The sequence below is a fragment of the Trichosurus vulpecula genome, chromosome 6, assembly GCF_011100635.1.
Source record: "Trichosurus vulpecula isolate mTriVul1 chromosome 6, mTriVul1.pri, whole genome shotgun sequence".
In the NCBI taxonomy this organism is placed as follows: Eukaryota; Metazoa; Chordata; class Mammalia; order Diprotodontia; family Phalangeridae; genus Trichosurus; species Trichosurus vulpecula.
Window position 1 is genome coordinate 63821720 of NC_050578.1, and position 27804 is coordinate 63849523.

Consider the following 27804-nt stretch of genomic DNA (forward strand, 5'->3'; position numbering starts at 1 on the left):
CAGTTCTGTAAAATTTTGAGTTCCAAATTTTTCTCCCTTCCCAAGATAGCAAACAATCTGATATAAGAGCACAGGATTCTTGTTACTCGTCAGCAAAAGGGTGAGAAGCAAAGGTTTTGCTTTGGACTTACCCCAGTCAAGATCTGAAAATACAAGTGTAGTCCATGTGAGATAGCTCAGAGTTCACACTAATTTAAGGAGGGGATTTAGTATTTTTAAATTGGTAGGAACCTTTCTTTATAGGAATGTATCAACTTGTATTGATATAATTAGACAGAAGGAAGATCCAACTCAACAAGAACTAAATTCCTGTGTTTTTTCTCTCTTGAGCCATGAATCAACTTTACACGCACATTTAAAACAAACATTATTTAATGGCATAAAGTTCAGAAGTAGTTTATTCCATTTCTCACCGTTCTAAGAAGTACCAAATTTATAACCCCAGCCCTGATCTATATGAAGGCCCTAAGAGGATGACACTGTAGCAAGGAAGGATGTCTCCTTGGATTTCCTTGTCCCTTTCATCCATTAGGATTTCAGAACAACAGGACACAGCGAATGCTGAAACACAGAAGTGTAAAAACAATTGTTTAGCTGTATGTTTCTGGACATGGCCAATTTGGGTTTTTATTTTCCTTATCTATGCATTTTTGTTACAGGGGTTTTGTTTTTCTTCAATTGCATAGGAAGGAGAGAAAATGAATTGTTGTTAATAGAAATAAAATAGAAATTATATTACAAATGATCATCAAGTGGTAATGTACAGCCTCTGTCCTCTATTTTCATTTCTGGTCTGTCTCCCACAAATATTGCCATCGGAGGGGGAACAGCAAGTGACATGGACCTAACTTGGTCTCTGACTTTAACAATTGAAGAAAGAGTCCAAGGCACCTTTCATCTTCTTTCCTCTGATGCTGGTTTTCTGCACAGATCAATAATACATCATAGAAGAATGTGGGTGTGTTGGCAATCAAAATGGGCCCTTAGCACTCAGTTCAACCAGGTGCCCTTGAGGAGTTTGGCCTTTGTTTCCTTGATTGGATTGGGAGTCCTTGGTGACCTCCTTGCCTCAGGGGAGGGCCTAGTTTGCATGGGTTTGAGTGGCATGTTTGGGACATCAGACGCTTTTGGACCATATGGGTTTAGGTTGCCTCTTTGTGACGATTTCAGGTCACGTGGGTAACTCGCGTGTGTGAAAAAGATATAAAACCAGGGGTTGGCTTTCTCTTTTTAAGAGCTTTTACCCACAGCCGTGGTGGCCATGTGACTCTGGGCCAACCTTGTTATGAGCTCCCAGGCTGAACTTAGATGTTGGTAACTATGAATTGTATTTGATCTGTCGATGTTTGTAATTTGTTTGTATTTTGCTCTGAAGTTCAGGGTGCTGGCTTTTCCCCCTGAACTAAGTGAATGGTATTTGTATGCCAGATTAAAGTAAGCTTGTTAACCCCTTAATGTTGCTTTCCTTAGTAAAGCAAATCAAAAGAACCTGGGCTTTTGCAGCATGTTGGTAGCATGCTTGTTGTTGGGCTTGTGTTGGTCTTTCACCCCCCACAACAGCTGTTAGCCAGATTGTTGAAACAGTGGGGTGGGGAACTTCTTAGTTTGTGTGTTGTATTGAAGAACATCTACAATACACAACATAGGTCTTTGAATATAATAATATTCCAGGGTGTGTTTGCAACCAAAAATGGGCTCCTTAGCACTTCGTCAACAAGTGCCCTTGACTAGTTTGGCTTTTTCCCCTGAACTGAATGCTGTTTGTATGTTGGACTGGAGTAAGCTTGTCGGCCCCTTCACCTTGCTTCCCTTGCTTAAGCTGATGGAAAGAACCTGTGCTTTCCTGGTCAACCCCTTCACCTTGCTTAAGCAGATTGAAAGAACCTGTGCTTTCCCCGGCGTACCTTACCACCCCCCCCCCCCAGAAGCCGGATGGTTAAAAACAGCTTCCGTTGGAGCCAGAGGCTGCTATAGCTACAGCCACAGCCGAAGCTGAGGCAGGAGCTGCCAGTAGCAGAGCTGACCTACGGGAGGAAGCTGAACAAGGACTTGAGGCCAGTGGGTAATCTTTTTACCATAGAGGGGGAAGCATGATTTTGTTGTACACCATCATGCTTCTCTGTAGCCTCCTGGTTACTCTTGTGAGGCGTACTTATTGGGCCTGGAAGCTTTTGATCAGTATGTCAAAATGGGGATGCTGGTTCATGGGTTGGTTACTGTGGAGCCTAAATATATGCTTTGATTCTTCTGCCTCCTACTTTGAGAGTTTCTTATATCCAGCGGTTCCGAACCTTTCAGACATATATATGATCCTCTTTGAGATTATAAACTCTGCCCTCCTAATACACAGGGAATGTGTTATTGATGCAGGGATTCCAGCAACTTGGAAGGAAGTCTGAGAATCCTAAGGGTAGAAGCAACATCCTTCCTCCCTTTGCCGCTAAGCTTCAGTTATGATGCCCTTCCCACTGCCTGGTGATGTTCCTGGGTCACTGTCAGTGCAGCACAAATGATGTTTTTTTCTCTGATCTCTGGAAACGATGCCTCCACACCTCTCTACACAATTTCCCTCATGGCAGAGGACCCACGTTTTCTAGATAGCTGGCTTGGTCTAGAGTCATCATGGGTAACTGCGCACCAGAGGAAGCCAGACACGGTAGCATGGAAAGAGGACTAGACAGAGAGTCTAAAGAACTGGTTCTTCCTCTTCTAGCTAGCTATGTGCCTTTGGGTGGTTTACTGGATCTCTCTGGGTCCCAGTTTCATCATTGCTTAATATTAGTAACTCACATTTACCTTAATGTTTTCAAAGCATTTGCTTTACCTTGTGAAGTAGATAGAACTTATATTCTCCCCATTTTCTTGAAAATGAAATTGAGGTCCAGAGACATTATAATAACCTGGCCACATCATGTAGCCAGGAAGTGTTTAAGCCAATATTTGAATGCAGATCTTCTGTTTCTCAGTTCAATGCTTTTTCTACTACAACCCATTACCTACTTCATGTAAAACAAAGGAATTAGATTATATTATCTCAGAGGTTTAAAATGGTCAGATTCCAATTAGGCCATAAGAGGCAGCATGGCACAGTCTTGAAGGTAGATCTTGGAGTCAGAAAGGTCAAGGTTCAAGTCATATTTAAATAGATGATTCTTAGATCTGCTTCTCCACTCCTACCCTCTCTTCACACCTCCAGCTTTGAACCTCTGATTGCCTACTGGACACTTTAAATTGGTTATCTGGAGCATTTTAACACAGCCAGAACTGAACTCAGTATCTTTCCTTCCAAATTCCTCTTCTCTTCCCAACTTCCCTATTACTGTTGAGGGTATCATCATTCTTTGAGTTACCCAGGCTTGTACATATAGGAATCATCCGTGATGACTCTAGATCCCACCAACCTCCTCCATCCAATCTGTTGACGAATCTTGTCAATTCTATCTTTGTGACATTTCTTGTATATTCCCCCTTCTCTACACTGACACTGTGAGCCCTCATCACCTCTTGCCTGGACTGTTGCAATAGCTTGCTGGTTGGTCTGCCTAGTCTTTTCCCACACTAGTCTATTTTCCCTTCAGCTATCAAAGTGATCTTCACAAAATGTAGGTCTGATGATATCATCTCCCTATTCAATAAACCCTAATGGCTTTCTATTACCTCTAGGATCAAATAGAAAATCCTCCAGTATTTAAAGCATTTCATAACCTGTCCCTTTCCTGCCTTGCTAGTCTTATACGATGCTCCCTCCCAAATGCTCTATAGGCCAACAACACTGGCCTCTTTGTTGTTGTTCTTCTAAGATATTCCATCTCACAATGCTATGAATTTTCACTGACTGTCCTCCAGCCTTGGAGTTCTCTCTTCTCATCTTTTCCTTGGCTCCCTTCAAGTTAAAATTCCCAGCTAAAATCTTACCCTTTGAAAGAAGTCTTTTGGGGACCCCTTTAATGCTTATGCCTTCCCTCTAACATGAGGTGATTGTTTGCTGCCTTGGACACATTCTAGCTATGTGATTGTGGGCAAACCATTTAACTAACCACTCAGTGGCCTAAGACAGCCAAAGACTGTCACTTGGCTGCCTGTGTATGCCACACTAGGGCTTCCCTATGATGATGAAATCACTAGAGCTGGGCAAAAAAATAGCTTGCTACCATTGGGATGGAAGCCATCCCCATGGCTTAGTTGGCCATACACTCAATAACATGGAAATTGACTGATTTTGGTAAACCTACATAGCCTACAGGAAGGCTTTAGGTCTGTTGCATAACATGAGTAGATGGGACTGCATAAGATTTTCAGAGAAGAGTTCTCAAGACAGGACCACAGTTCTCTCCAAAAGGTAAAATAATGGTTTTGTTAGGCTAAGAAATGTAAATTACTATTTTATTAAATTTGGAGACTTTCTTATAAAAGCCTAGTCCACTTCGTTTGGCAATCAACAACTTTCATAGTTTGGCTCTACCCTGTCCTTCCAACCATATTTTTCACCACTATCCATCAGGTTTCCTATACTCCAAACAAATTTAACTACTTCTCATTTCCTGAATACATTCCACTCTTTGCTTTTTGGATTCCTGCTGCCTGGGTAACACTCCACCTCACCTCTTCTTGACAGCCTACCTATCCTTCTTCCATGTAAGCATGAATGAAAAAATCCCAGAACATTTCAGAAAAGACAAAACAAAAACTCTTCTTAAATATGAACCCAAGGAATTCAGGCAGGAATCATGATTCACTTCTCCATCTAATCCACTCTTCAATCAGCCTCCTGAGGAATGCATAAGACTGCTCACATACCTCCTCTTCTCAAAAATCTGTGGCTCCCTATTGCTTAAAGTTCACACTTCTCTGCCTGGCTTTTAAGATCTTTCTCAATCTGGTACCACCCTACCTTTCCAACCAACTTTCTCTGCACATCGTCTGCAAATAATTTCAGAACTGTGGCAAACCTAACACTGCCCACTTCATCACATCTATATTCCAATTTTAAATGTGTTTACTTTTACTTTTAGACTTGCAACATCAATATGAATAATATTAGGTACTTAACTAGCATGTTTAATTTCAAGTTTTCATTTTTATGTACTCATTTGATCTTCTCTAGAACCCTCTGAAGTAGGTCAGATAGGTATTATTATGTCCAATTTATGTTAAATGATGGAACACCTACACAGAGATAAAAGGACAGGCTTGATTACATCACACAGCTAATGAGTAGTGGAGTTGGTAGTAGATGCCACATTGCTTGATCCCTTCCTCAGTGCCACCCTCTCCATCTGTTTCTAACTCATTTAGGATCTTGTGAGAAGGGATTCCTCATTTTCACTGTGATTTTTTTTTCATTTAAATGTCAGGCACAAAGCTCTTACCATTTTCCTGATCGGAGGAGTTCAAACCCTTCATTAATTTTGACAAAAGGTAGTCTGTGGGTTATCAATGGGTCCACGTCAATTTTCTTTTTCATGTAATCTTCCACTAATAAAGGAATCTGGTCTCTGGTTTTATACTCTGTGAAGGAAAAAAAAATAGATACTAGTAGTGCTTGAACAATAGAGCCAACTCTATGAATGAAATAAATTTCAGCATACCATACAAGTAATGAACACAGAAATATCCATTGACAGTGGTGTAAGAGTCTGCTTTCCATCTTCTTTTCCAGAGAACACAAGAAGCTAACTGATTGCCTAGGAGAAACACTAGATGGAGCTTATGGGTCTCCTGGTTATGAATTTCTATTCATATTCCCACTAATGTTCATGTTACTACTCTTCTCAAAGACTTTGTATGGCCTTCTGTTACCTATTAAAGGCCAATTGCCTGAGCTGGTCATTCAAGTCCCTAGACAGTTCTGGGTTTAATTTGCATTACTTAGGATCATAAATCATAAGATGGTAGATTTGGGATCTGGAAAAGACCAACTGAATCCAATTTTCTCATTTTACAAGTGAAGAAACTGAGGCCCAAAGAGGTTAATGAATTGTCGAGGGTCACATAGTTCAGAAGTATCTGAGGCAGGGTTTGTACTCAGGTTGTCTTGCTTCTGAATCTAATGCTCTGTCTAGCACATCACATTGCCTCTACACATTCACTCTGCAGCCAAATTGGACCCCTCACTGTCCTCTCTTTTCATACTGTGCTTTCTTACCCCCATGTCTTTGTTCTTGATGACTAGAAGATCCTTATCATCCCCTCCTCCCGTTGAAATTTTTGCAATCTTTCAAGATCCAGCTCAGATATCACGTTCTCCTTTGTTTCCCTGGGATATGATCTTCCTTTTTTCTTTTTTTCCATTTCAATGATTTATTCCAGAGTAGGACTGTGAAGAACCAGATTTCACCTTTCCACTTTGCTAGGGCCCTTGCATTGAGCTAGGTTTTGCATTGAATAGCACAGTGCTCACAATTCATATGCAAGCAATTGAATATTCTTTGCATTCAGTACCCTCTTCTTTGTCCTCATTCTTCTTGACTTTTCTGCAGCATTTAGTGCTGTTTTAATAAATGTTTCAAATTTATTGTTTATTTTTAACATTAAAAATGGTTTTTGAGTTCCAAATTTTCTCCTCCCTTTCAGTTTCCCCACTACCCTTTAAGAAGGCAAGCAATATATAAATTATACATATGAAATCACGCAAAACATATTTCCTTATTAGCCATATTGCATAAAAAAGAAAGGAAAATTTTAAAAGTAAAAAATTATACTTCAATTTGTATTCAGAATTTATCAGTTCTCTCTCTGGAGGTAAATAGTTTTTTTTAACATGAGTCTTTCAAAATTGTCTTGGATCATTGTATTGATAAAGAGTAGCTAAGTTTTCATGGTTGATTATTACATTATTGCTGTTACTGTGTAGAAAGATCTCTTGGTTTTTCTCACTTCTCTCTGTATCGGTTCATAGAGATCTTCCCAGCTTTTTCTGAAACCACGTCATATAGCACAGTAACGTTCCATTACGTTTAAATACCATAAATTGTTCGGCCATTCCCCAATTGATGGATATCCCCTCAATTTCTAATTCTTTACCACCAAAAAGAATTGCTATTAATATTTTTGTACATATATGTCCTTTTACTTTTTCTTAGATCTTTTTTGGGTACAGAACTAGTATTGGTATTACTAGGTCAAAGGCTGTGCAGAGTTTTATAGCACTTTGGGTATAGTTCCAAATTGTTTTCCAGAATGGTTGGACTAGTTCACAACTCCAATCAACAGTCCTTTAGTGTCCCTATTTTTCCACATCCCCTCCAGCATTTGTCATTTTCCTTTTCTGTCATGTTAGACAATCTTATAGGTGTGAGGTAGCATCTCAGAGTTGTTTTAATTTGCAATAGTGATTGAGAGCATTTTTTCATATGACTACAGATAGCTTTCATTTCTTCTTCCTAAAACTTTCTCTTCATACCCTTTGTCTATTTATCAATTGATGAATGGGTCTTATTTTTATAAATTTGACTCAGTTTCCCATATATTTCAGAAATGAGGCCCTTACTAGAGAAACTTGCTGTAAAAAGTTTTGATATTACTTCATTGTCTATGGTGCCTTTTAGCAAAATGTAGTTTCCCTGATTATCTCTTTTAAATAGGTCTGTTTTTGCTATTGCTTTGTCTGAGATCATGATTTCTAGCCTTGCTTTTTTTTTTCACTTCAGCAGAAGTAGAATAAATTCTGCCCCAGTCGTTTATTTTAACTCTGTGTATGTGTCTTTCTATTTCAAGCATGTGTCCTGTGAACAACATATTGCTGGATTCTGGTTTCTTATCCATTCTATTTGCTTACATTTTATGTATAAGTCCATCCCATTCACATTTACAGTTATGATTGCTATATATTTCCCTCCATCCTATTTTCTTCTCTCTATCCTTCTCTCTATCTTTAATTTGTCCCTCCTCAAAGTCTGTTTTGCTTTTGACCGCTGCCTCCCTTAATCTGCCCTCCCTTTTTTTACCCCTCCTCCCCTTTCGTTTATCCCCTTCCATTCCTACTTCTCTGTTGGGTAAGATAGGTAACTATATACTTTTCCCTCTTTGAACCAATTCTGATGAGAGTGAAGTTCAGGTATTGCTGCCCCATTTTTTCCCTCCCCAGAACAGTTCCTCCTTGCATGCATTTTTTATGTGAGATAACTTTCCCTGTTCTTCTTCTCTGTTCCCCTCTTCCCAGTGCATCCTCCTTTCTCATCCCTTAATTTTTTTGAGATCATCCTAACATAATAAACTGTGCCCTCTGTTTATGTAGACTTCTTCTAACTGCCTAATAATGATAACATTCTTAGAAATTATATATACATATATCTGAAAAAGATTTATGATGAAAAATGCTATCCACATCTAGAGAAAGAACTGATGGATTTTGAATGCAGATTGAAGCATACTATTTTCACTTTCTTTATTTTTTGTGTGTATTTTTTCCTTTTTGGTCTGCTTCTTCTTTCACAACATGACTAATATGGGAATATATTTTATAGTCATGTAACCTATATCATATAACCTATATCAAATCAATCATGTAATTTATGTAAAATTGCTAACTGTTTTAGGGAAGGGGAGAGGGGAAGGAGGGAAAAGATTTGGGACTTAAAATAAAGAATGTTAAAAATTGTCTTTACATTTAATTGAAAAAATAAAATACTATTTAAAAATAAAAAAATTTACAATACACATTTGTATGTTTGTGTGTATGTATACACACACATATATGTGTACACACACGCGCGCACACACGTGCACGTACACACACGTGCACACACATATATGTGTGTACACACACACATGTTTACCTCTTCATGCTTCTTTTGAGTCTGACATTAGAATGTCAGATGTTCTACTCAACTCTGGTCTTTTCATCAGGAATGTTTGGAATTCCTCTATTTCACTAAATATCATTTTTTCCCCTGAAGGATTACACTGTTTTGCTGGGTAGGTTATTCTTGGTTATAATCATAAGTCCTTTGTCTTCTGCCATAAATGTTTGCGGATTAATTTATTTACTGATAACAGCCTTGGATGACAATGACCAATTTTAAATTTCATCCGATATTAAACAATATTCATAAATCTGCTACTATAGCTATGATAATACCCTTTGTTTAGGAATGTGCTCATAAATGTTTAATAACTGACTGCAAAAATGTACATAGGACACAATTTTAAGTTTAATCTGCATATTTAACATTTTATTCACAACTTTCTTAAGCCTAGACAATAAATAAAACTCTAAGTTCGGTCCTGATTTGGAACATTTAATTTCAGAGCTGTAAATGCTTACACTAAAAATTTTAAAGATCAGCTTTTGTGAGCTGGTTCCCACACACCCCTGCCTTTAGAAAAGAAATAAAAATACTTTTAGCTTTCTCTGTATTGTACCTGGTACATAGTAAATGTTAATAAATGTTTATTAGTTGACTAATCTATTGATTGACTTCATTTCTATCTTTTATTCTACAAGTGTTAGCTGCTACATCTGTCTGTCCCAATGTTTCTGGAAAATTCAAAGATATTTGTTAAGGGTTAAAACTCACAATCGTTTCAAGTTTTCTTCCTACCTCCTAACGAACACCCTTTCAGTATCCGGCCAGACAGTAGCTTCATTGGGTCAAAAGAGAGTTGGGATTTTGCTGGTGATAGTCCAATAACAACACAGACACCATAACTCAGGTTGCAGGATTCCAGAGCAGCCACCTAGGGTTAACAGTACAATTGTGAGTCCTTCGGCCACTTTTCTATGTCACATAGACTTTCGTTGTGGAGCTCACTACCATGAGAACCAGTAGAATTAATGCCTAGTTTAAGCATAGGTGATATTCATTTGAGCCATATGAGTTAAGTTGGGTCACAAACTTCCATTTCTTGATCAAGGTAATGTGTCAAACAAGGTGGTTTGTCTTGAGCCAGCTCCTGTCACCTTCCTTCCCTTCTCCTGTACTTTATCCCTCATTCCAATTATTTTGAAGAAAATGTCTTTAAATAAATAGTGTCTTCGTTTTTCTGTATCCTAATTTGCTTGAGGCATGTGATTTAATATTACTGCAGTTTATGCCTCTCATCTTTTATTCCCTCTATATCCTTTCTTCTCCTTCTCTTCTTTCCCTCTGCTGCTTTTCCATTTGTTTGTTCTGTTTCCTTTTTTGTCTCACATCTTTATATTTCTATTCCCATCCCTTTAGTATTCCTGCCTTCTTTCTTCTGTTACATTTCTTGCTCTTGAGAGGAGGGGACAGGAAGAGAGGGAAAGAGAAGCCAAGATATGGAGACTTGCAGGGAGAAAAACTGATAGACATGGAGATAGAGAGAGAAAAAACATGAAAGAACATGAGAAAGGACATTAGAGAGAGAAAGATAAGTCATGAAAGGTAGAGTGACAGAGATAGAGACAGAGAAAGAACATGAGAGAAAGAACCTAAGGGACTATGAGAGGACAGAGAAATGGAGGCATACAGAGAAATAGAAACAAAGACAATATGAGAGAAAAAGAAAGAAAGATCTTTGGAGTGGGGAGAGAAAGAGGGAGACACACACACACACACATACAGAGAGAGAGAGAGAGAGAGAGGGACAGAGAGAGAGGAATTTTTCTTGTAGCCTAGGCTTTTTGAGCATGCCCAGTTTGTGTTCCATTTAGTGGCTGTGTGTGTCTTTAAAACCTGTGAGACTGAGATATTCACTCTCTTTTCCACCATCTTTTCATTTACATGCTTTTCAGCGATCCTTATGTGTTGTGCCAGACATGGGTGCCATGAACCGAACTGGTAAGAAGGAAAGGCATATCCTTTCCCTATTCCTGCTCTTTGTCTTTGGCTCCAGGTAGTGGTCCTTCTGGTGGTCCTTTCTCTTCTGTTGTTTGTCCTCAGTTTCAGGAGCTGGAGGTGATCTTCATGGAACTGAGAGTGAGCCATGGTGACCTTGGAGCCAGGTGAGCAGGTGGGGTGGTGCATCCAGCCAGCCAAGCTTGGAAACTCTGAGAAGCCAGGGTGTCTGGGACTCAAGCCTTAGGGGGCTTTTGAACTTAGAACTGGTACTGTGCTCTCTGGGAGCTGAACTTAGCTATGAAACTAATCATCTTCCCCTTCCCAGAGACTGAGGGAATGCAGAGGGAGAAAGGGATTGTATTTTCCATTTCTTGAGGGAAAAAGAGGCTAGAGATCTCTATTCTTCCTCCTTTTGAGGCCCCTCCCATGCCACATGTGGGGGGCAGCCCTTTCTACATGTGGCTACTCATCTGGGATTGGACCTCCTTATATTGAATCTGTGTGTACTATAATGTTATATCACTGGATATAGTACATGGTTAGAATGATTTAAAAACATTCCATTACACAGAACATTGAAAATAAGGCAACTTCTCATCAGTGTTAGTTATCTTTTTTCTTTTAAGTACTTTTGGGTAAAGTTACATTAGTTTAATATGTGGCTACTTGTTGACCTTAAACACATTTTCTCTCTGCCCGCAGATAACATACCGTGGTCTCGATGGTCCCAATAGCCTCAAAGGTAAAGTCAGCACCAAATCCAGTCATTTCTACCACCACCTCTTGGATGGGCTTCTTGAAGTTTCGAGGATTAAGGCAATCAGTGACCCCAAGAGCTTTTGCCCTAGCAAATTTCCCTTCATTGATGTCAATGCCAATGATCCTGGCAGCACCAGCTGCTCTGCACCCCAGAACAACTGCAGAGCCAACACCTCCAAGCCCAAAGACAACACAGGTGGAACCAGGAGTCACCTGCACATGAAAAACACAAATTCCTAGTGAGACTTCAATGCTGAATATGCCTGCATCACCAGAATAAAAGAAATTGTCTTCACAGTCTGCCCGAGTCTTTAGAAGGCTACTTGCTTGACCATTTTGGTTGGTTCAGCCATGTTTTGGCATCGATTAGGGAAAGCCTCATTCACTGAATTGCCCATCAACACATGCTCACCTGTGCTACATTAACAGCAGCTCCATAGCCAGTAGGGAATCCACAGGCTATTATGCAGACTTTCTCCAGGGGTGCAGCATCATCAATTTTTACTACCGATATCTCATGCATCACTGTGTATTCGGTAAATGTGCTTGCTCCAAAATTATTATGCACTTTCCTCCCTCTGCATGTAAATCTGGTGGTACCATCAAGCATCAGTCCAACAGGAGAAAGGATACTAGTCCATGGAGACAGACAGACAGACAGAGATCCACACAGAGAGAGATGAGATCGATCATGTAAACAGAATTGTTAGCAGAATTAGTGATAAGGAAGGCACTTACTCTTCCTTCAGGCAAAAGTTGCCCTTGGCATGTAAGCAGGAGTCACATTCACGGCATTGAGGTAGAATTGTCAATATGACTTTATCTCCTAAGGGAGGAAGAGAGAAGAAATGGTCATCACTATGGTTGGAGAGAAAAACTGAATAGAATCAAAATAAAATGTGGAGATAATTCAGCCAGTTGTGTACATTGGATTTCATAGAAACTAACTCACAAAGTTGGAATGAAAGCTTGTCACCTAAGTAGCATTAACAGTTCAAAAGTTCTTTGCTAGGGAGAAACAATTTTCCTGTTGACCTGGGCCATGCAAATGGCTATCTGAATGTAAGAGAAACTGTTGGCTTTATGGACATCAATTCTCTGGCATTTTAAGCCTTGCAAAGCCACTACTTTCTCAAGAATGACTACAATACCTGTGTCCTACATTCCCTGGAAAAACTATGAAGCTAGAGACTAATGACTTTGAGCACCCTCTTTTCTGCTACTTGCTAATAAACTTAAAAAAACTACATCTAACAGGTATTTAGTGTCTTATACAATCCTCCCTTTTTCTTATTTGTATATCAATATATTTGTGTTTGTTGATATTGTTAAATTTAGAGTAAAAAAGAAAATTTAAAAGTTAAAAAATTGAGGTGATCTTCTTGTAACTCTCCTACTTGTACCCTTCACCTTATTCGGTCCTATGTACTCATTGCCTTTCCTTAAAATCCCTGCTACACCTTCACTCTCTAATCTTCAGTATTTCCTCATTAATTGGCTTGCTCCCCACTAAACATGGCTAGATTACCCCATCTTTAATAAGCCCTTACTTGACTCTACCATCTCCTCAAACCATCCTTCTTCAACTCTCCTCCTTTTCACAGACACTCAAATGCTGTTTACGTTCTTTGGCTTCCATTACCTCTCCCTATCACTCCCTTTTCAACCCCTTGCAATTTGTCTCCCAAACTCATCACTCAACTGAACCTGCTCTCCCCTGAATTGCTCCCTTACTAGCCAAATCCAACGGCTTCTTATTAAAATTCGTCTTTCTTGACCTGTCTGCAGCACTTAATGCTACTGACCAGTGTCTCTTTCTGAATACTGCATCTTCTCTTCTCTTGTGGAGGACCATTTCCAGGAGAAAAACCATGCTTGGAGTTGATGGGCTTGGTAAATGCCTGGTGTTGCCTTCTAGTGAGAGACCAGCTGAGCAGTCTAAGTTTGGGTCTTATATCAGTGGAAGCTCTTGGTATGGATTTGTGAATGAAAAGCCCAGAGGAAAGCACTATCTGCTCCTTATTTGGAGCTGGAATTGACCTTCTGGTGTTTGCTATGGGACAAAGGGACGTATGAACAAAGGGGAGAAGTCAGTAGGATGGAGACTCCGAGCCCTGAGATTTGACAGAGATATAACCAACCAGTGGACTAAGGTAAAAACATTGACCCTAAACCACAAAGGGGTAGAGTTGAGGGGTAACAGCCAGTTATTCTGAAAGCCAAAACCAAGTGCAGAGAGGTAGAAGGACATCCCAGAATGCCCTCTGGTGCTGGAGTGGGAAGGACTTGGAAAACTCTGTCTTTGTTTTCTTCCTGAAATTGGGTGCCAGGAGTTGGCTGGTTATATTAGGGTGGCACTAAGCATGGTTTCCCTTATAGGAGATCACAGTGCTGCTAGGAATCTCCACTTCTCTCTTGCTTCAGGGGCATGCCTTTGATTTTGCTTTTGACCTTTTAATATCAGGTAAGTCTCAAAGGCTTTTCTTCCATGGGACATATGGGAAGGGGAAGCAAAGAAGCATTTATTAAGCACTTAGCTATATAATAGGCACTGCTGATTACTTGACAAATATTATCTCATTTGATCTTCACATCAAACCTGTGAGATAGGTCTATTTCTCTTCCCATTTTACAGTTGAGGAAACTGAGGCAGAAAAAGTTTAAGTGACTTGCTCAGTCATATAGCTACTGTCTGAAACTGGGTTAAAACTCAGGTCTTCCTGACTTCAGGTCTAACACTCTATCCACTGGGTCACCTAGCCACCACGCTTCCTGACTGTCCACAGTCTTGCCAAGGCATCCAAAAGGGGGAATTATAGAGGCTACTGTGATCTGGGAGCCATCCCCGCCCCCCCCCCCCCACTTCACAGTTCAAATGTAAGGCCCCTTTTAAATCCTCTGCTTCCCTTTCCATAATTATTTACTTATACAGCCACAGACAGACTTCCCTTTCTTTCACTTGTATCCAGGTTCTTGGAGGGGCACAGTCTTTGCATCTAGGGAAATTACATTCAGCTTGGTACTAGTCAAGAAATATTTTCTGATTATAAGACCAAAGTTAAGACAGATGCACTTTTTTACACTTGAGAAGGTTCGTAATCTAAGGGAGTACTTGGTAATCTACTAATCTTCTCTTTTAGTCTCTTTCAGATCTGAATCTTATAACCCGCTTATACACATGTTAATCTACTTCAGATTTTCCTTCCTTTTTGTAGAGAATTTGATCGTTTTTGTAGAGGGGTACAACAGTGAAGCTTTGGACATCAAACTCCATTTTGGGTTCCATCCTTACCTGGTTTCACACTGCTCACACCTTCTCCAATGCTTTCAACTATCCCAGCTCCTTCATGTCCTAAAATTGCAGGTAAAGGTACAGGGAGTGTTCCATCTTGTGTGTGATTATCTGTGCCACAGATCCCCGAAGATAAAACCTGAATGACAATTAAATGATATTAAATGCTGTAGAGAGCTGTGAGAGACTAGTTGAGCAATCTGAGTTTGGGTCTTATATCAGTGGAAGCTCTTGGTGTGGATTTGTGAATGAAAAGCCCAGAGGAAAGCACTATCTGCTCCCTATTTGGAGCTGGAATTGATCTTCAGGTGTTTGATATGGGACAAAGGGACGTATGAACAAAGGGGAGAAGTCAGTAGGATGGAGACTCCGAGCCCTGAGATTTGACAGAGATGTAACCAACCAGTGGACTAAGGTAAAAACATTGACTCTAAACCACAAAGGGGTAGAGTTGAGGGGTAACAGCCAGTTATTCTGAAAGCCAAAACCAAGTGCAGAGAGGTAGAAGGACATCCCAGAATGCCCTCTGGTGCTGGAGTGGGAAGGACTTGGAAAACTCTGTCTTTGTTTTCTTCCTGAAATTGGGTGCCAGGAGTTGGCTGGTTATGTTAGGGTGGCACTAAGCATGATTTCCCTTATAGGAGATCACAGTGCTGCTAGGAATCTTCACTTCTCCTCCCCTGCTATAATATTAGAGGTTCATTGAAACCTAGTATAGTGTATACTTGCATAATATACTAAAAAAAAAACCCCTGTAACAATAGAAGTTCAAAGTTTCTCATATATAATGCAAAAAAATGGCATTATATATGAGAAACTTTGAACTTCTATTGTTCTATTGATGTTAGAAGTTTTGTGTTTTTAAAAACTGGGTAATTGGGGCAAAGTGAATAGAGCACTGGCCCTGGAGTCAGGAGGACTTGAGTTCAAATTTGACCTCAGACACTTGATACTTAGTATCTGTATGGTCCTGGGCAAGTCACTTAACCCCAATCACCACAAACAAACAAACAAAAACACCGAGGAGTCCAGAGAAGTGAATTTATAGGTTTTTGTATTTGGAGTGAGCAAAAGATATGATAGCAACCTGCATTTCGAGAGTATCTTAATGTTTCCTGAGTACGTACCTGACAGCAATTCTGTGATGTCCTTAGTGTATAATTATTCACCTTCCTTGTTTTTAAAAAAAAATTAAAAAATTGTGTAGATTTTTCCAGTTGGGGGGGTGGTTATATCACATAATCAAGGGGCATTAGGGTAAGTGTACACAAATAGAGAAGGAGTAAGTGAGCAGGTATCACTTGAATTTCACTTTGACCTAATGCAAAGTGGAGTGCACAGAACCAGGTGAATGTTTTTGTTTTTCACTACATTATAAATTAAGGTAAGAAAAAGGACTCTCTGAGAGGCTGCTTGCCACAACCAATCAACTGTTAGGGGCAGGATTCCAGTTCAGGTCTCTCTTATCCAGCCTCACTCTGCAGTCTTTATTGTTGCCTTTCTTCTTTAATATGTGGAGTATCTTTTTATCTCTAGGCTAAATATCCCCAGTCCCTTTTGCTGATCCTCACATGACATGAACTCAAGGACTTTTACAATGCTGATTCTCCTCCACTGTTGTTGTTTAAGTCAGTAGTACCATTCCTGAAGTGAGGCACCCCAAAATGAACATATTATTCCAAACATGATTAGACCAGGACAGAGTACTCTTACTTCATTTCCATGACCATGGACACACTGAATCTCTTATTGTAGCCTAGGATTGAATTAGATTTTTTTCAGCTGCCGTATCTCATTATTTGAATCATACGGAGCTTGACGTTCATTGAAACCTCTGTATCTTTTTCATATAAATTACTTTCTAGCTTTGTTTCCTCCGTCTTGTAATTCTGAAATTGATTTTTTGAACCCAATTGTAAGAATTTGCATTTATACCTATTTTTGGGATTGAAGTTCAGTATTCTTGCTCACTCTGTCATTCAGTGTGGTATCTATCACTCCTCTTGCTGTGTCATTTGAAAGTCTGATAAGTATGCTATTTATATCTTCATTCAAATCATCAGAGGAAAATTGGTCAAAATAGCTCAGATACCCAGGGAATTCTAATAGAAACCTCTTTCTAAGCTTATACCGAACAATTTGGCTACTATCCTGGGATTGTAAATGATTTTTTCCTAGGAATTTATAAGGGAGGATTTATAAGAGGGAGGATAGATATAGGAAAAGGGTAAAGGAAACATGGGAATATTTATAGGCAGTAGTTGGGGAGAGACATGATTAGTGAAAGACTGAGGATGGTAGAGGGGGCAGTCTCCTGGAGATGAGGTGCAATGGGGTTAAAGACACATGCATGGAAGTTTGGTAGCAAGAGAAGGGATGAAGATGAAGGAGGAGATAGTGGAGAAGACATCTGAGTGTTGTGAGATGAGAAGGAAGGGAGAAGAGAGAACTTTTGACCAATGGGCTTGAATTTTCTGTTGGAACAGGATACAAAGATTTGAGGAGATAGTAATAGTTTGGAATAGTCACTGTGGTGGGTAGAGTGAATTAATTAGAGAGGATTGCCTTAATGTAATGAGTGCTCAGTTGAGATCAGCTAGCACAAGTTTGTGGTGGACCTGGTGAGCAGTTTCATCATTTCTACAGCACCAATTAGCAGTACATGAATAGAAATTGAGGTAAAGAGTAGCGGACATAATCCATGATTGGAGCTTGGCAAATTTGGTGGAAGATTTATGGGAAGAGACAGGTAAGATTGCATAGGACAAGAAGATACAGTTGGATTATTTTGTCAAAATATTTTGGAGATACCCTGTTTAACAAGCAGGCTGTGCCCTGAGCTTGGCATAACAATAATCCTTTGTGCTCAGGATGATATCACCCTCTGGCAAAATGTGTTGCTTGGACCAGCACCAGGTGTTCACTGAGGGATTTAGCTCTGCCATTTCCCAGGGCCATCCATCACATATTCACAATCACTGACAAGTACTGTAATCTTTTTCCTGTCAAAGAGCTCTGTTCTGTACCTGGCAGAGTGACCACGACCCCTAAGACTTGAGACAATGACTGTTCCCACAGGACTCAAGAATATTTATCTTGTCCCAAGAAATGCCAACCATGAGAACTATCTCAAGATCTAAGAATGATTGTGTGGTGGGCTAACCCCTTTCATGTATAAAAGTGGCCCCAGCCTTAGCAGCCTTAAGCCTTCCTTCTTGGGGGTGGTTGCTTCCATATGTCTTTGTCATTTACCTCATTCTGAGATTAATTAAACTTCTGTTTGTGTCCTGATTCTCCTTTCTCAAGGTTGCTCTGTTTGTTTAGCTCTGCCCACTCAGAGGTTAAAGGCTGGTTCTGATCCATTTTGGAAGGAGAACCCACATAGTTGTTTTCTCAGATTTATCCTGAAGTATACCATAAAGAAGAACATATATTACAATTGTGAGAAATTGGCCCCCCAAATCCCTTTTAATTACTTAATAAAATTAATTAATGTCCAAGCTCTGTAGATCAGAGCTTCTTAACCGATTTAGAGTCATAAATCACACTTTTGGTAATCTGGTGAAGCTCTGGACCCCATCTCAGAATCATGTTTTTAAATAATTGAAGGAGAGGCTAAATTTCAATTAGAGGTTGGGGAAAATAAAGATGTAATTATTTTTCCTGTCCAAATTCATGGACCAACTGAAATCTATCCATAGACAAATCCCAGGTGCTTTATTGGGAGGGAAACAGAAAGTCCTAGAAATTGATTTCCAGAAGTTCAAATGTCAATTTATCTTTTGCTAATCAAAATTCACCCAACTTCATGCCCCAGCTCCATTCCCCACCAGTCAACATTCATTACCATTCACTTTCATGTCAGTGCTTTCTCTGGTGACTCTTGGTTGATGAAAAATGGCTGCCGTAAATGATGAAGTAGGAGGTTTAAGATAGCAACTAGACCTGTGATTTCATCCAGGATGGTGAAACTCCCTTTACCAATGCAGGTTAATACCTTCCCCACAACTCATGGTTTATAGAGTTTCCTAGAACACAGCTACTTAGGCAGGGTCACACAGTCAAATTGTGTCAGAAGTGGGGCTTGAACCTGGTCTTTCTGGCTTCAAGACCAGCTCCCTATTCAGCTGTCTCTCATGAGCCAGTAGCAAGTGTAATGACCAGAAGCCTTGACCTTGTCTGTTGTTCCGTTGTTTTTCAATCCTCTCTGACTCTTCCTGATGCCATTTGGGGTTTTCTTGGCAGAGATACTGAAGTGGTTTGCCATTTCCTTCTGCAGGTCTTTTTACAGGTGAGGAAACTGAAGCAAATAGGATTAAGTGGCTTGCCCAGGGTCACACAGTTAGTAAGTGTCTGAGGCCAGATTTGACCTCATGCTGATGAGTCTTCCTGACTGCAGGCCTGGTGCTCTATCCACTGTGCCACCCAGCTGCCCTTGGTAACTATGTATCTAGAAAAAAGTGGGTCAATAAATCTTACTGGGAAAATAAATGTACGTTGTAGAGCAGGGCTATCCAACCTTAGGTTTTTATTGAAACAATAGACAATATATTTTGATTTGCCATTTTAGTGAGAGCTCTGTGATAGCTGGGCTTCATTTCCTAAAGCATTTATGTAAATTTCTATGCTTGTAGGCAGGTGGCATAAATCACACTGTGGGCCTGCATTTTGGACAGCCCTGTTGCAGAGCATTGTATCATTTGCTTTACAAATATGAATGTTCAGGCTCTCACCCCACCAGTTTGGGGAAATGAAGGTTGATGTTTACAAAACAAGAGGTTATTTAATGAAGCAATTGTTAATTGTAAAGCAAGTAGATATATGTCTTTGAAAGTAAATGATCAAACTGACAGTCTGTGATCCATCTTTTATATTGTTGCATTGTCTCTGTTTTTTCTCCCAAGGAACAGCAGCTAATGATGATGATTATGGTAGAGCACAAGGTATTAAAATAAATAAAGTTGTAGGGATTTTTTTTTCCGACAATAAAGACATAAGATTTGGAGCTCTTCAAAATCTGCCACCACCCTAACTTTTCAGACTTTCCATTTCCTTCAGAGTTCAGTTTTGGTGTCACCTTCTGTAGGAGGCTTCTCCTTACCCCCACGGTTGTTGGGGTCCTATGTCTCTCTGTCCTGACATTAAACTGTTTTTACTTATCTGTATATATGTAGTTCCCAGTAGTGTGAAAGCTCCTTGAAGGCAGGGACTTTTCTAGTTTTAAATGTCTTTTTATCTTCCTTAGTGCTTTGCACATAGAAGTGGTTAATAACATCTCTTGATTTGGATTGAATTGCGTGTAATACCTATTTTGGTAGAGCCTTGAAAGATGGCCTGTGGCTTCATGCTATGCATATGGTGGGAGATGTGATTACTAAATGGCTGAAAGAATGCTGACCCCAACACTGTTTAATGATAAAGAACTTAAATCAGTTGGTTGCAGAGAAAGGGCCTCAGGGGAGGCCATCTGAAGAGAAAATAGCCATGAACTTTTGAGTAATGGAAAAATACATATACAAGACTAAAATGTCTAAGTCTTCATTTCCTGAGAGAAGAATTCCTATTCAGTTTTTAATCACTGGGAGATAATCATAAATAACAACTTTACCTTAATTCGAACCTCTCCAGCCTTTGGTGGATCCACCTGCACCTCCTCAATAGACAAAGGAGCATTACTTGCCCAGGCAATGGCTGCCCTGCATGTGATAACCTGTAAAATTAATAAAATAAAACAAGATCCTGATATAAACGGAAATTATGTTTGACATCTCTTTTACTAAAAGCACGCTGACTGTCTCTCCTGGTATCTTCTCAAACTAGGGATGGTTTTCTAACCTGTACATTTTGGACAAATATAAAAATAAAGATCTGAAGAAAGGAAACAAGAATTTATGAAGTACCTACTATGTGCCAAGGTACATCATTTAGAACATGGATTCCTTTCCATATTTGCTGCTGGATAGATTTCGTTCAGGGTGATGGTTGTGTCCTTCGGTTGTGTCCTCCATACATTTCCACAATTTTTGTGCATTGGAAAGAGTAATTGATCTAGAATCTGAAAACTGGTTTCACACCCTGACTCCATCATTTGTAAATTAGATTTTCTTGAACAAGTCACTCAGCTCTCTCAGTCTCAGTTATTCTGTGAAATGGGAATACTAGTCCCTGTTCCCTTGCCTCACAACAGGATTGCTGAGAGCCTCAAAGAAATAATGTGTCCAGAAAAGTCTTTGTTAATTCTAATGTGCTATATGAGTGTGAATTTTTCCTTTCACTGGCTTAGTGTTCAAGGGAGCAGAATTGAGAGCCAAGAGTCTGGACTTTTAAAAGATGATTGCTAGGTCTTCCTGCACTCCACTCCAAAATTGAGGAGACAGCAATTCATCACTATAGCACAATCATAAAAATATAGATGCTATCTTTCAGTTTTGAAAAGCAATCCCCTAAAAATGCTCAGAATTTTATATTCACTTCCTTTTAACCAAGAGCAGGACCATGTGTGAACCTTTCTTGCCTTGGGGTCCCATTTTCTTATAACAGTAAGAGTTTTCCAAACTTATCATTACCAAACTTGTTTTTGCCTAATAAATGTCTTACTGAACCCTTGAATAATAATTTCTGGGGAATGTTTGGTGAGAGTGGGCGGACCTGTGATTATGTCACTATAGGCAGTTCCCAAAGTGGAAATTCCTTCCAACAAGGCAGATCAGCAACTCTCCTGCTCTAGATTCAGAACTGGAAGGAAACTTTAGAAGTCACCTGATCCAAACCCTTCATTTTACAGTGAGGCCCAAAGTCCCGATGGTAGTAAATGACAGAATCAGGATTTGGCACCGGGGCCCTCTGATTCCAAAGCCAACACTCCTACTCTACCTTGCCTGAAGTCCTGAGAAATTAAGTGATTTGTCTTTGAATGTACCACTAGTATGCATGGTAGGGCTTGAACCCAGATCTTTCTGATGCCAGGCCTAGCTCTCAAGGTAGCCTCTCATAACATCAATGCAAATTAGAGACAATTAGACTTAAAAATATTATTCAAAATATTTACCAAAAGGTTCTTCTAAATAGCAAGAGCTTTTATTGCAAGAAAATACACACTTTATAATAATTTGACTCATAAAAATGATCAGGAATATATCAGTTCATTAATAATTCATTCTTGCATGCACAAGTAACACAATATGTTTTTATCTGATAAAATTCTTCAGTTAATGAGACAACACACTTCTCTGTCCATTTTATATATAAAACACAAGTAGGAGTATACATTTCTAGAAATAACCTGCCTACTTACCTTGCCAGCAGTTTCCATAGAAAATTTAGCTTGCTTCACCTTTCTACTTCAAGAGTAGCAGAAAAAAACAGATATCTTCTGACTGTCACGCTGAGAGGACACCATTGCCTGTATTTATAGTTCATAGAAACATCAAGCCTCTGTATTTATGCACATTGCATAATTGTATGCTCATTAAAGGAGTGAGAAAATCAAGAGATGATGACATGAGGGAGGAACTATGGAGGAGGTGCAAAGGAGTTAGGAAAGAGTCTAGGAAGAGGGAAGAACATGGTAGAGATCTAGCTTGAAGACTAAGATGGAGTATAAATGATAATGCTAATGGAGGGATAAAAAAATGAGGAAAGGTTTTGTAGATGGAACAAGGGAGCCATTATTGGAAAAAAGCACTGGTTCTAGTCAGAGGATCTTGGTATAAATCCCACCTCTGGTACTCAATACTTGTGTGATCTTCATGACTTAGTTTCCCTTTCTGTAAAATAAGAGGGTTGGGTTAGATGGCCTTGGTGGTCTCTTGTAGTTCTAAATCTATGATATGATAAGATACATTAAGATCCCTGAGGGAGTCCAGTCATAGATTATACTCGGTTTTGCTGGGTAGGTGATTCTTGATTTTAATCCTAGCTCCTTTGAACTCCAGAATATCATATTTCATACCCTTTGATCCTTTAATGTAGAAGCTGCTAAATCCTGTGTATTGAATTGTTTCTTTCTGACTGCTTGCAATATTTTCTCCTTGACCTGGGAATCCTGGAATTTGGTTCTAACATTCCTGGCAATTTTCCTTTTGGGATCTCTTTCAGGAGGCAATGGGTAGATTCTTTCAATTTTTATTTTAGCCTCTCTTCTACAATATCAGGGCAGTTTTCCTTGATAATTTCTTGAAAGATGACATATAAACTCTTTTTTTGGTCATGGCTTTCAGATAGTTCAATAATTTTAAAATGATCCCTCCTGGATCTCTTTTCCAGGTCAGTTGTTTTTCCAATGAGATATTTTTACATTGTCTTCTATTTTTCCATTCTTTTGATTTTGTTTTATTGTTTCATGATTTCTTATAAAGTCAATAGCTTTCATTTGCTGTATTCTAGTTTTTAAAGAATTATTTTCTTCAGTGAGCTTTTAAAGGACCTTCTTTTCCATTTGGCTATTTCTGCTTTTTAAGGCATTCTTCTCCTCATTGGTTTTCTGGACCTCTTTTACCATTTGGTCTAGTTTGTTTTTTAAGGGGTTATTTTCTTTCATATTTTTTGTGTCTCCTTTACCAAGCTGTTGACTTATTTTTCATGCTTTTCTTGCATCACTGTCATTTCCCAATTTTTCATCTGCCTCTCTTACTTGATTTTCAAAATGCTTTTTGAGCTCTTCCATGGCCTGAAACCAATTCATATTTTTCTTGGAGGCTTTGGGTGTAGGAGCTTTGACTTTGTTGTCTTCTGAGTGTGTTGATCTTCCTTGTCACTATAGTAATTTTTTATAGTCAGAGTTTTTTTTTCTGTTGTTTGCTCATTTTCCCAGCCTATTACTTGGTTTTAACTCATTGTTAAAGTATGGCTCTGCTTCCAGGGTAGAGGGCATATTGTCCCAAGCTTCAGGGGTTTGTTCAGCTGTTTTCAGAGATATTTCTAGAGACCTGTCAGTTTTCCTTTCTTCCAAGGGGGTGTGGTCTAAGGCGAGGTGTTTACTGCTTTCCTGGCCTGTCCCATGGTCTGTGAGTGACCACAGGCACTCTTTTTTGCCCTGGAACTGTGAGGAAGCTCCTCCTTCCAAGGCAGCCATAAACTCTGCTATGCTAGTGCTCCTTGCCCTGGGACTGCCACCCAGGACTGGTACCTAGATCTGAGTATGGGCAAAGCAATAGAGTCCTACCTCAGTGCCAGCAAAAAGACCCCTGTAATCTCCTATGACCGTTACGTTTTGTGGGCTGAGAACTCTGGAAGCAGCTGCTACCTCTGCTACTCAGTCACTCCCATCTCCTGCTCTTAGTTTGCTGGGGCCAGGGCTGTGCTAGAACAGCCTGTGCTGGCCTGGACTCCTCTCTCACCCTGGTGCAACAGACCTGTCCTGATGACCTTCCAGGTTGTCTTTGGCATCTGGGGGTTGAGAGGTTTGGAAATTCCCTCTGCTGCCACTGACTCAGTGATTCAAATCCTTTTGGATTTGTTCTGTGAAATTTGGATTCAGTCAAAGGGCTGCACTTGAGGACCTAGAGGGCCACATGTAGCCTCAAGGCTACAGGTTCCCCACCCCTTGTTTAGGTTTTTTGTTCCTCCAAATGAATTTTGTTATCTCTAAATTAATGTTGGTAGTATTGCCATTTTTATCATATTGGTGCAGCTTAAGCACCAGCTTTTTTAGCTCATAGCAGTTCTAGGCAAGCACCTAAGAATCAGGGCACTGGTCTGGTAGTTCTCTAACATGAGAAATTTTTTAACCATACTGCTCACTTCACCTCTAGATCACTCACTGTCTTTCCTCATTAAAATGTAAGATCGTTGAAAGTCAGGATCAACCTGTTTTCTTGCTTTTGTATTCTGTGTACTTACCACAATGCCTGGCATACAGTAAGTGCTTAATAAATTGCTCTCTCTTTCTCCTTCCTTTCACTCTATCTCATCCATTTAGATCTCCAGCCATATGTTTCTTATTTCCTTAAGTATAATCTAGAGTGAATCAACAAACATTTAATTAATTGATTTTGGGAGGCAATGGGATTAAGTGACTTACCCAGGGTCACACAGTAAGTGTCAGAGATTGGTTTTGAACTCAGGTTCTCCTGTCTCCAGGGCTGGTGGTCTATCTACTGATCTACCTAGCTGCCTCTAACAAGCGTTATTTTAAATGCTTACTATATGCCAGACACTGCGTTAAACTGAAGATACAAAGCAAGGTAAAAATATAGTCCCCACTTTCCAGGAACTAACTTTAATTGGGGAGACTATGTTCAAACAACTATGTATATACAAGATATGTACAATGTAAATGGAAAGTGACCTCATGTGGAAGTAACTGTGGGGTTCAGTGAAGGGCCTAAGAAATGGACTTCCTATAGAAGTTTTAATTTGAGCTCAGTCTTTTATTGTTTTTTTAGGGGGGGAGAGGGGAAGGCAGGGCAATTGGGGTTAAATGACTTGCCCAAGAGCACACAGCTAGTAAGTGTGTCAAGTGTCTGAGGCCGGATTTGAGCTCAGGTCTTCCTGACTCCAGGGCCAGTGCTCTACTTACTGTGTCACGTAGCTGCTCATGAGCTCAGTCTTGTATGGGGTGGATAATTGTGAAGACTTCACAGGGTATGTCTAATGGAGAGGTTTTGGGATTTGGCCTTGTAATTTTGGGAAGGCATGCCCTGCCCCGCCCCCTCTCAGATGTTAGAAGATAATGAACTTCCTGTGAGCTATTTGTTCTCTGCTCCGGGAAGTGTCTCCCTTTCCCCCATCCCATTTCTCCTCCTAGACTTTCAGACGCCACCTTGGCAGTTGAGTTCTGATAGGGAAAAACCTGGACAAACCGGATCAATCTTGGTCCTCTGTGTAGTTTTCGCGCCTAGACTGTAAGCCCACCCCCCCAGCCAATGGTGAGAAGGGATAGAGGTGGGTGGGAATCTTTTCCATTAAGACTATAAATTAAGGCAGGTTCCCTTTTACTTCGCCTCCTCCATTATGGAGGTGTGCCCGAGTCTTGCAAGGTTTGTAGAATAAATTTACTTTGTTTCTCTTAAAGATGTCTCTCCTATTATTTAAAAATTCTGTCCCATACAGTCTTAAAGCAAATTCTGAATTCTAGGAGTCTGAGATGAGGAGGGTGGTATTAAGTGTGCTTTAGTGTGTTGTCTCACAAATATTTTATGCATTTTGTAGATCTTTTGAGTGAGACAGCCCTTCCCTTTCTATTATTGCCTCCTGACAATAGGATTTGTGATTATTATACAGACTTTCTGTTGGTTTTTTATGGGTTTATTTTGTAGCCTGAAACTTTACTGAAGCTATTTGTTTTGGAGGCTCAAATTCAAGGTCAGTGGGAACGAAAAATAAGAATGGGAAAAGAGACTGGAAGAGAGCTAGGGAAATCAGATAGGAGAAAAGGAGGGAAGGAGAAAGCTAGATGGTGAGCTAGCTAAATAGATAAAGCACTAATTGAGCACATAACAGGTTCTGGGAGCTGCTTTCAATGCTATGGATACACATGCAAGAAAATAAGAGGGTTCCTAATTGCAAAGAGTTTATATTCTAATGGGGGAAAACAAAACATCAAAGGGAAGTGAGGCTGGAGGCAAGTCTCAGCAGGTGGGGAGCTAGAGCAACCTGGGGATTAAGTGGGGTTTGGGAGGAAAGAGGTAGATTAGGAACAGTCTTTCTTAGGTCAGAAGGGATTGTTTCAAAATATGAGCTCATAACTAACAATGTATTAAAAAAAAAGAACCAAGATCATATTGTATACAGTAACAGCAGTAATGTTTTAGGAGTGACTTTGAGCAAATAAGTTATTTTGACTATAATCAATACCCAAATTAAGGACCTAAGAAAGAAGATACTATCTGTATTCAGAGAAAGAACTGATAAATAGAGGTATAGAATTATTTTACATACATACACACACCTGTCCTCAAAAAGCTAGGCACATTCCATTCCACCCTGGCTGATTGTCAGTTCTTTCTGTGATCCATCTTATCTTTGGCACACTTCTCCCTATTCTCAGGTGAGGTGCTCAGTTTTCATGGGTAATTCCTCTTTAGCTCTTAACTTCCTGTTTACACTATTCTTTTCCTGCAGTTCCCCATTCCTTCACCTCAGCTGCCCCAGCATGGTGTCCTCTGATGCATGGGCTATGGGGGCCCTGGGAGTGGGGGGGTCCTTGGTCAGCTCATCCTGCTGAATATTTGATGGAGTAGCTCTGACTCACCTTCTCGATCTGATGCAACTGCTATCACCTGAAAGTCTCTGATCCACACTCCAATAATATTAGTGATACTCCTAGAGGCAAGGTTAAGGGAGAGTCTGGCACACCCTTATGTAAGTGAGCTCTGGCTCCTGTCTATCTGACCCAATTACCATGGTTAGTTTGGTCAGCTATTTAGTTGTCATGAATGTTTGGCAAGTAGGCAGATAATAAATCTAGGTGAATAAAATTTCTCTGAATCACTTATACCATGATGCAGAGAAAAGAGAATCAAGCTTGAAGACAGAAGACCTCAATTTAAATTCTAGCTTTAACATCTGTGAGTTATGCGGCCCTCAACTAGCACTCTCTGAACCTTTTGTCCTTCACTTGTATAATGTGGTTAATAATATTGGAATTGCCTTGATAACTGTCGGGTTGTGAGGAGGGAAGTACTGCTCTGGAGCTATGGATACTGGCCCACTGAGATCCTGTTTTTGAGGCGGCTCTATAGAGGGTCTGCTCAACATGCTAGGACTGTGCATCTGGAACTTTGACTAAAAATGGCCTTGTATTTATTCTGTGTATGTAAATTTGAAAAAGTACAGCTATACTTACATTATAAAAAAGAGAGAGAATGGCATTGTAAGGAAACAGGATAGTTTGCCCTCATCCGTTCCTATGCTCCATAGTTAGCCAGCCCTATTGACCAGAGACTTGGGACCCCTCTTTCCTGACAACATGTGAAGTCCAGACCAGAGAGTCCTTAGGGATGAGTAGCTCCAGCTGGGCCTCTCCATTAGGTCAACATCCACTGCTGTAATTTTTGGGGAGACTTT

The 27804-nt window shown here is 39.9% G+C and overlaps 1 protein-coding gene across 1 annotated transcript; it reads right to left on the bottom strand.

The window, feature by feature from the left end:
- Nucleotides 1–477: 477 nt before the first annotated feature.
- LOC118852632 (alcohol dehydrogenase 1-like) lies at nucleotides 478–22123 on the bottom strand. Its single transcript, XM_036762295.1, has 9 exons — nucleotides 22091–22123; nucleotides 20405–20506; nucleotides 14797–14935; nucleotides 12243–12330; nucleotides 11917–12136; nucleotides 11457–11717; nucleotides 9543–9678; nucleotides 5370–5508; nucleotides 478–561 (listed from the first exon to the last, which is right to left on the bottom strand). Exons 1-9 carry the CDS (start codon nucleotides 22106–22108, stop codon nucleotides 537–539), a joined length of 1128 nt encoding a protein of 375 aa, XP_036618190.1. The 5' UTR covers nucleotides 22109–22123; the 3' UTR covers nucleotides 478–536.
- Between the last annotated feature and the right edge of the window lie 5681 nt (nucleotides 22124–27804).

Coding starts and splice junctions, on each gene's coding strand:
- LOC118852632 (XM_036762295.1), bottom strand. Junction 14,936..20,404: donor CTGGAGAGGTTCGAATTAAG/GTAAAGTTGTTA, acceptor ATTGTCATTCAG/GTTTTATCTTCGGGGATCTG. Junction 562..5,369: donor CTCCTCCGATCAGGAAAATG/GTAAGAGCTTTG, acceptor TCTGTGTTTCAG/CATTCGCTGTGTCCTGTTGT.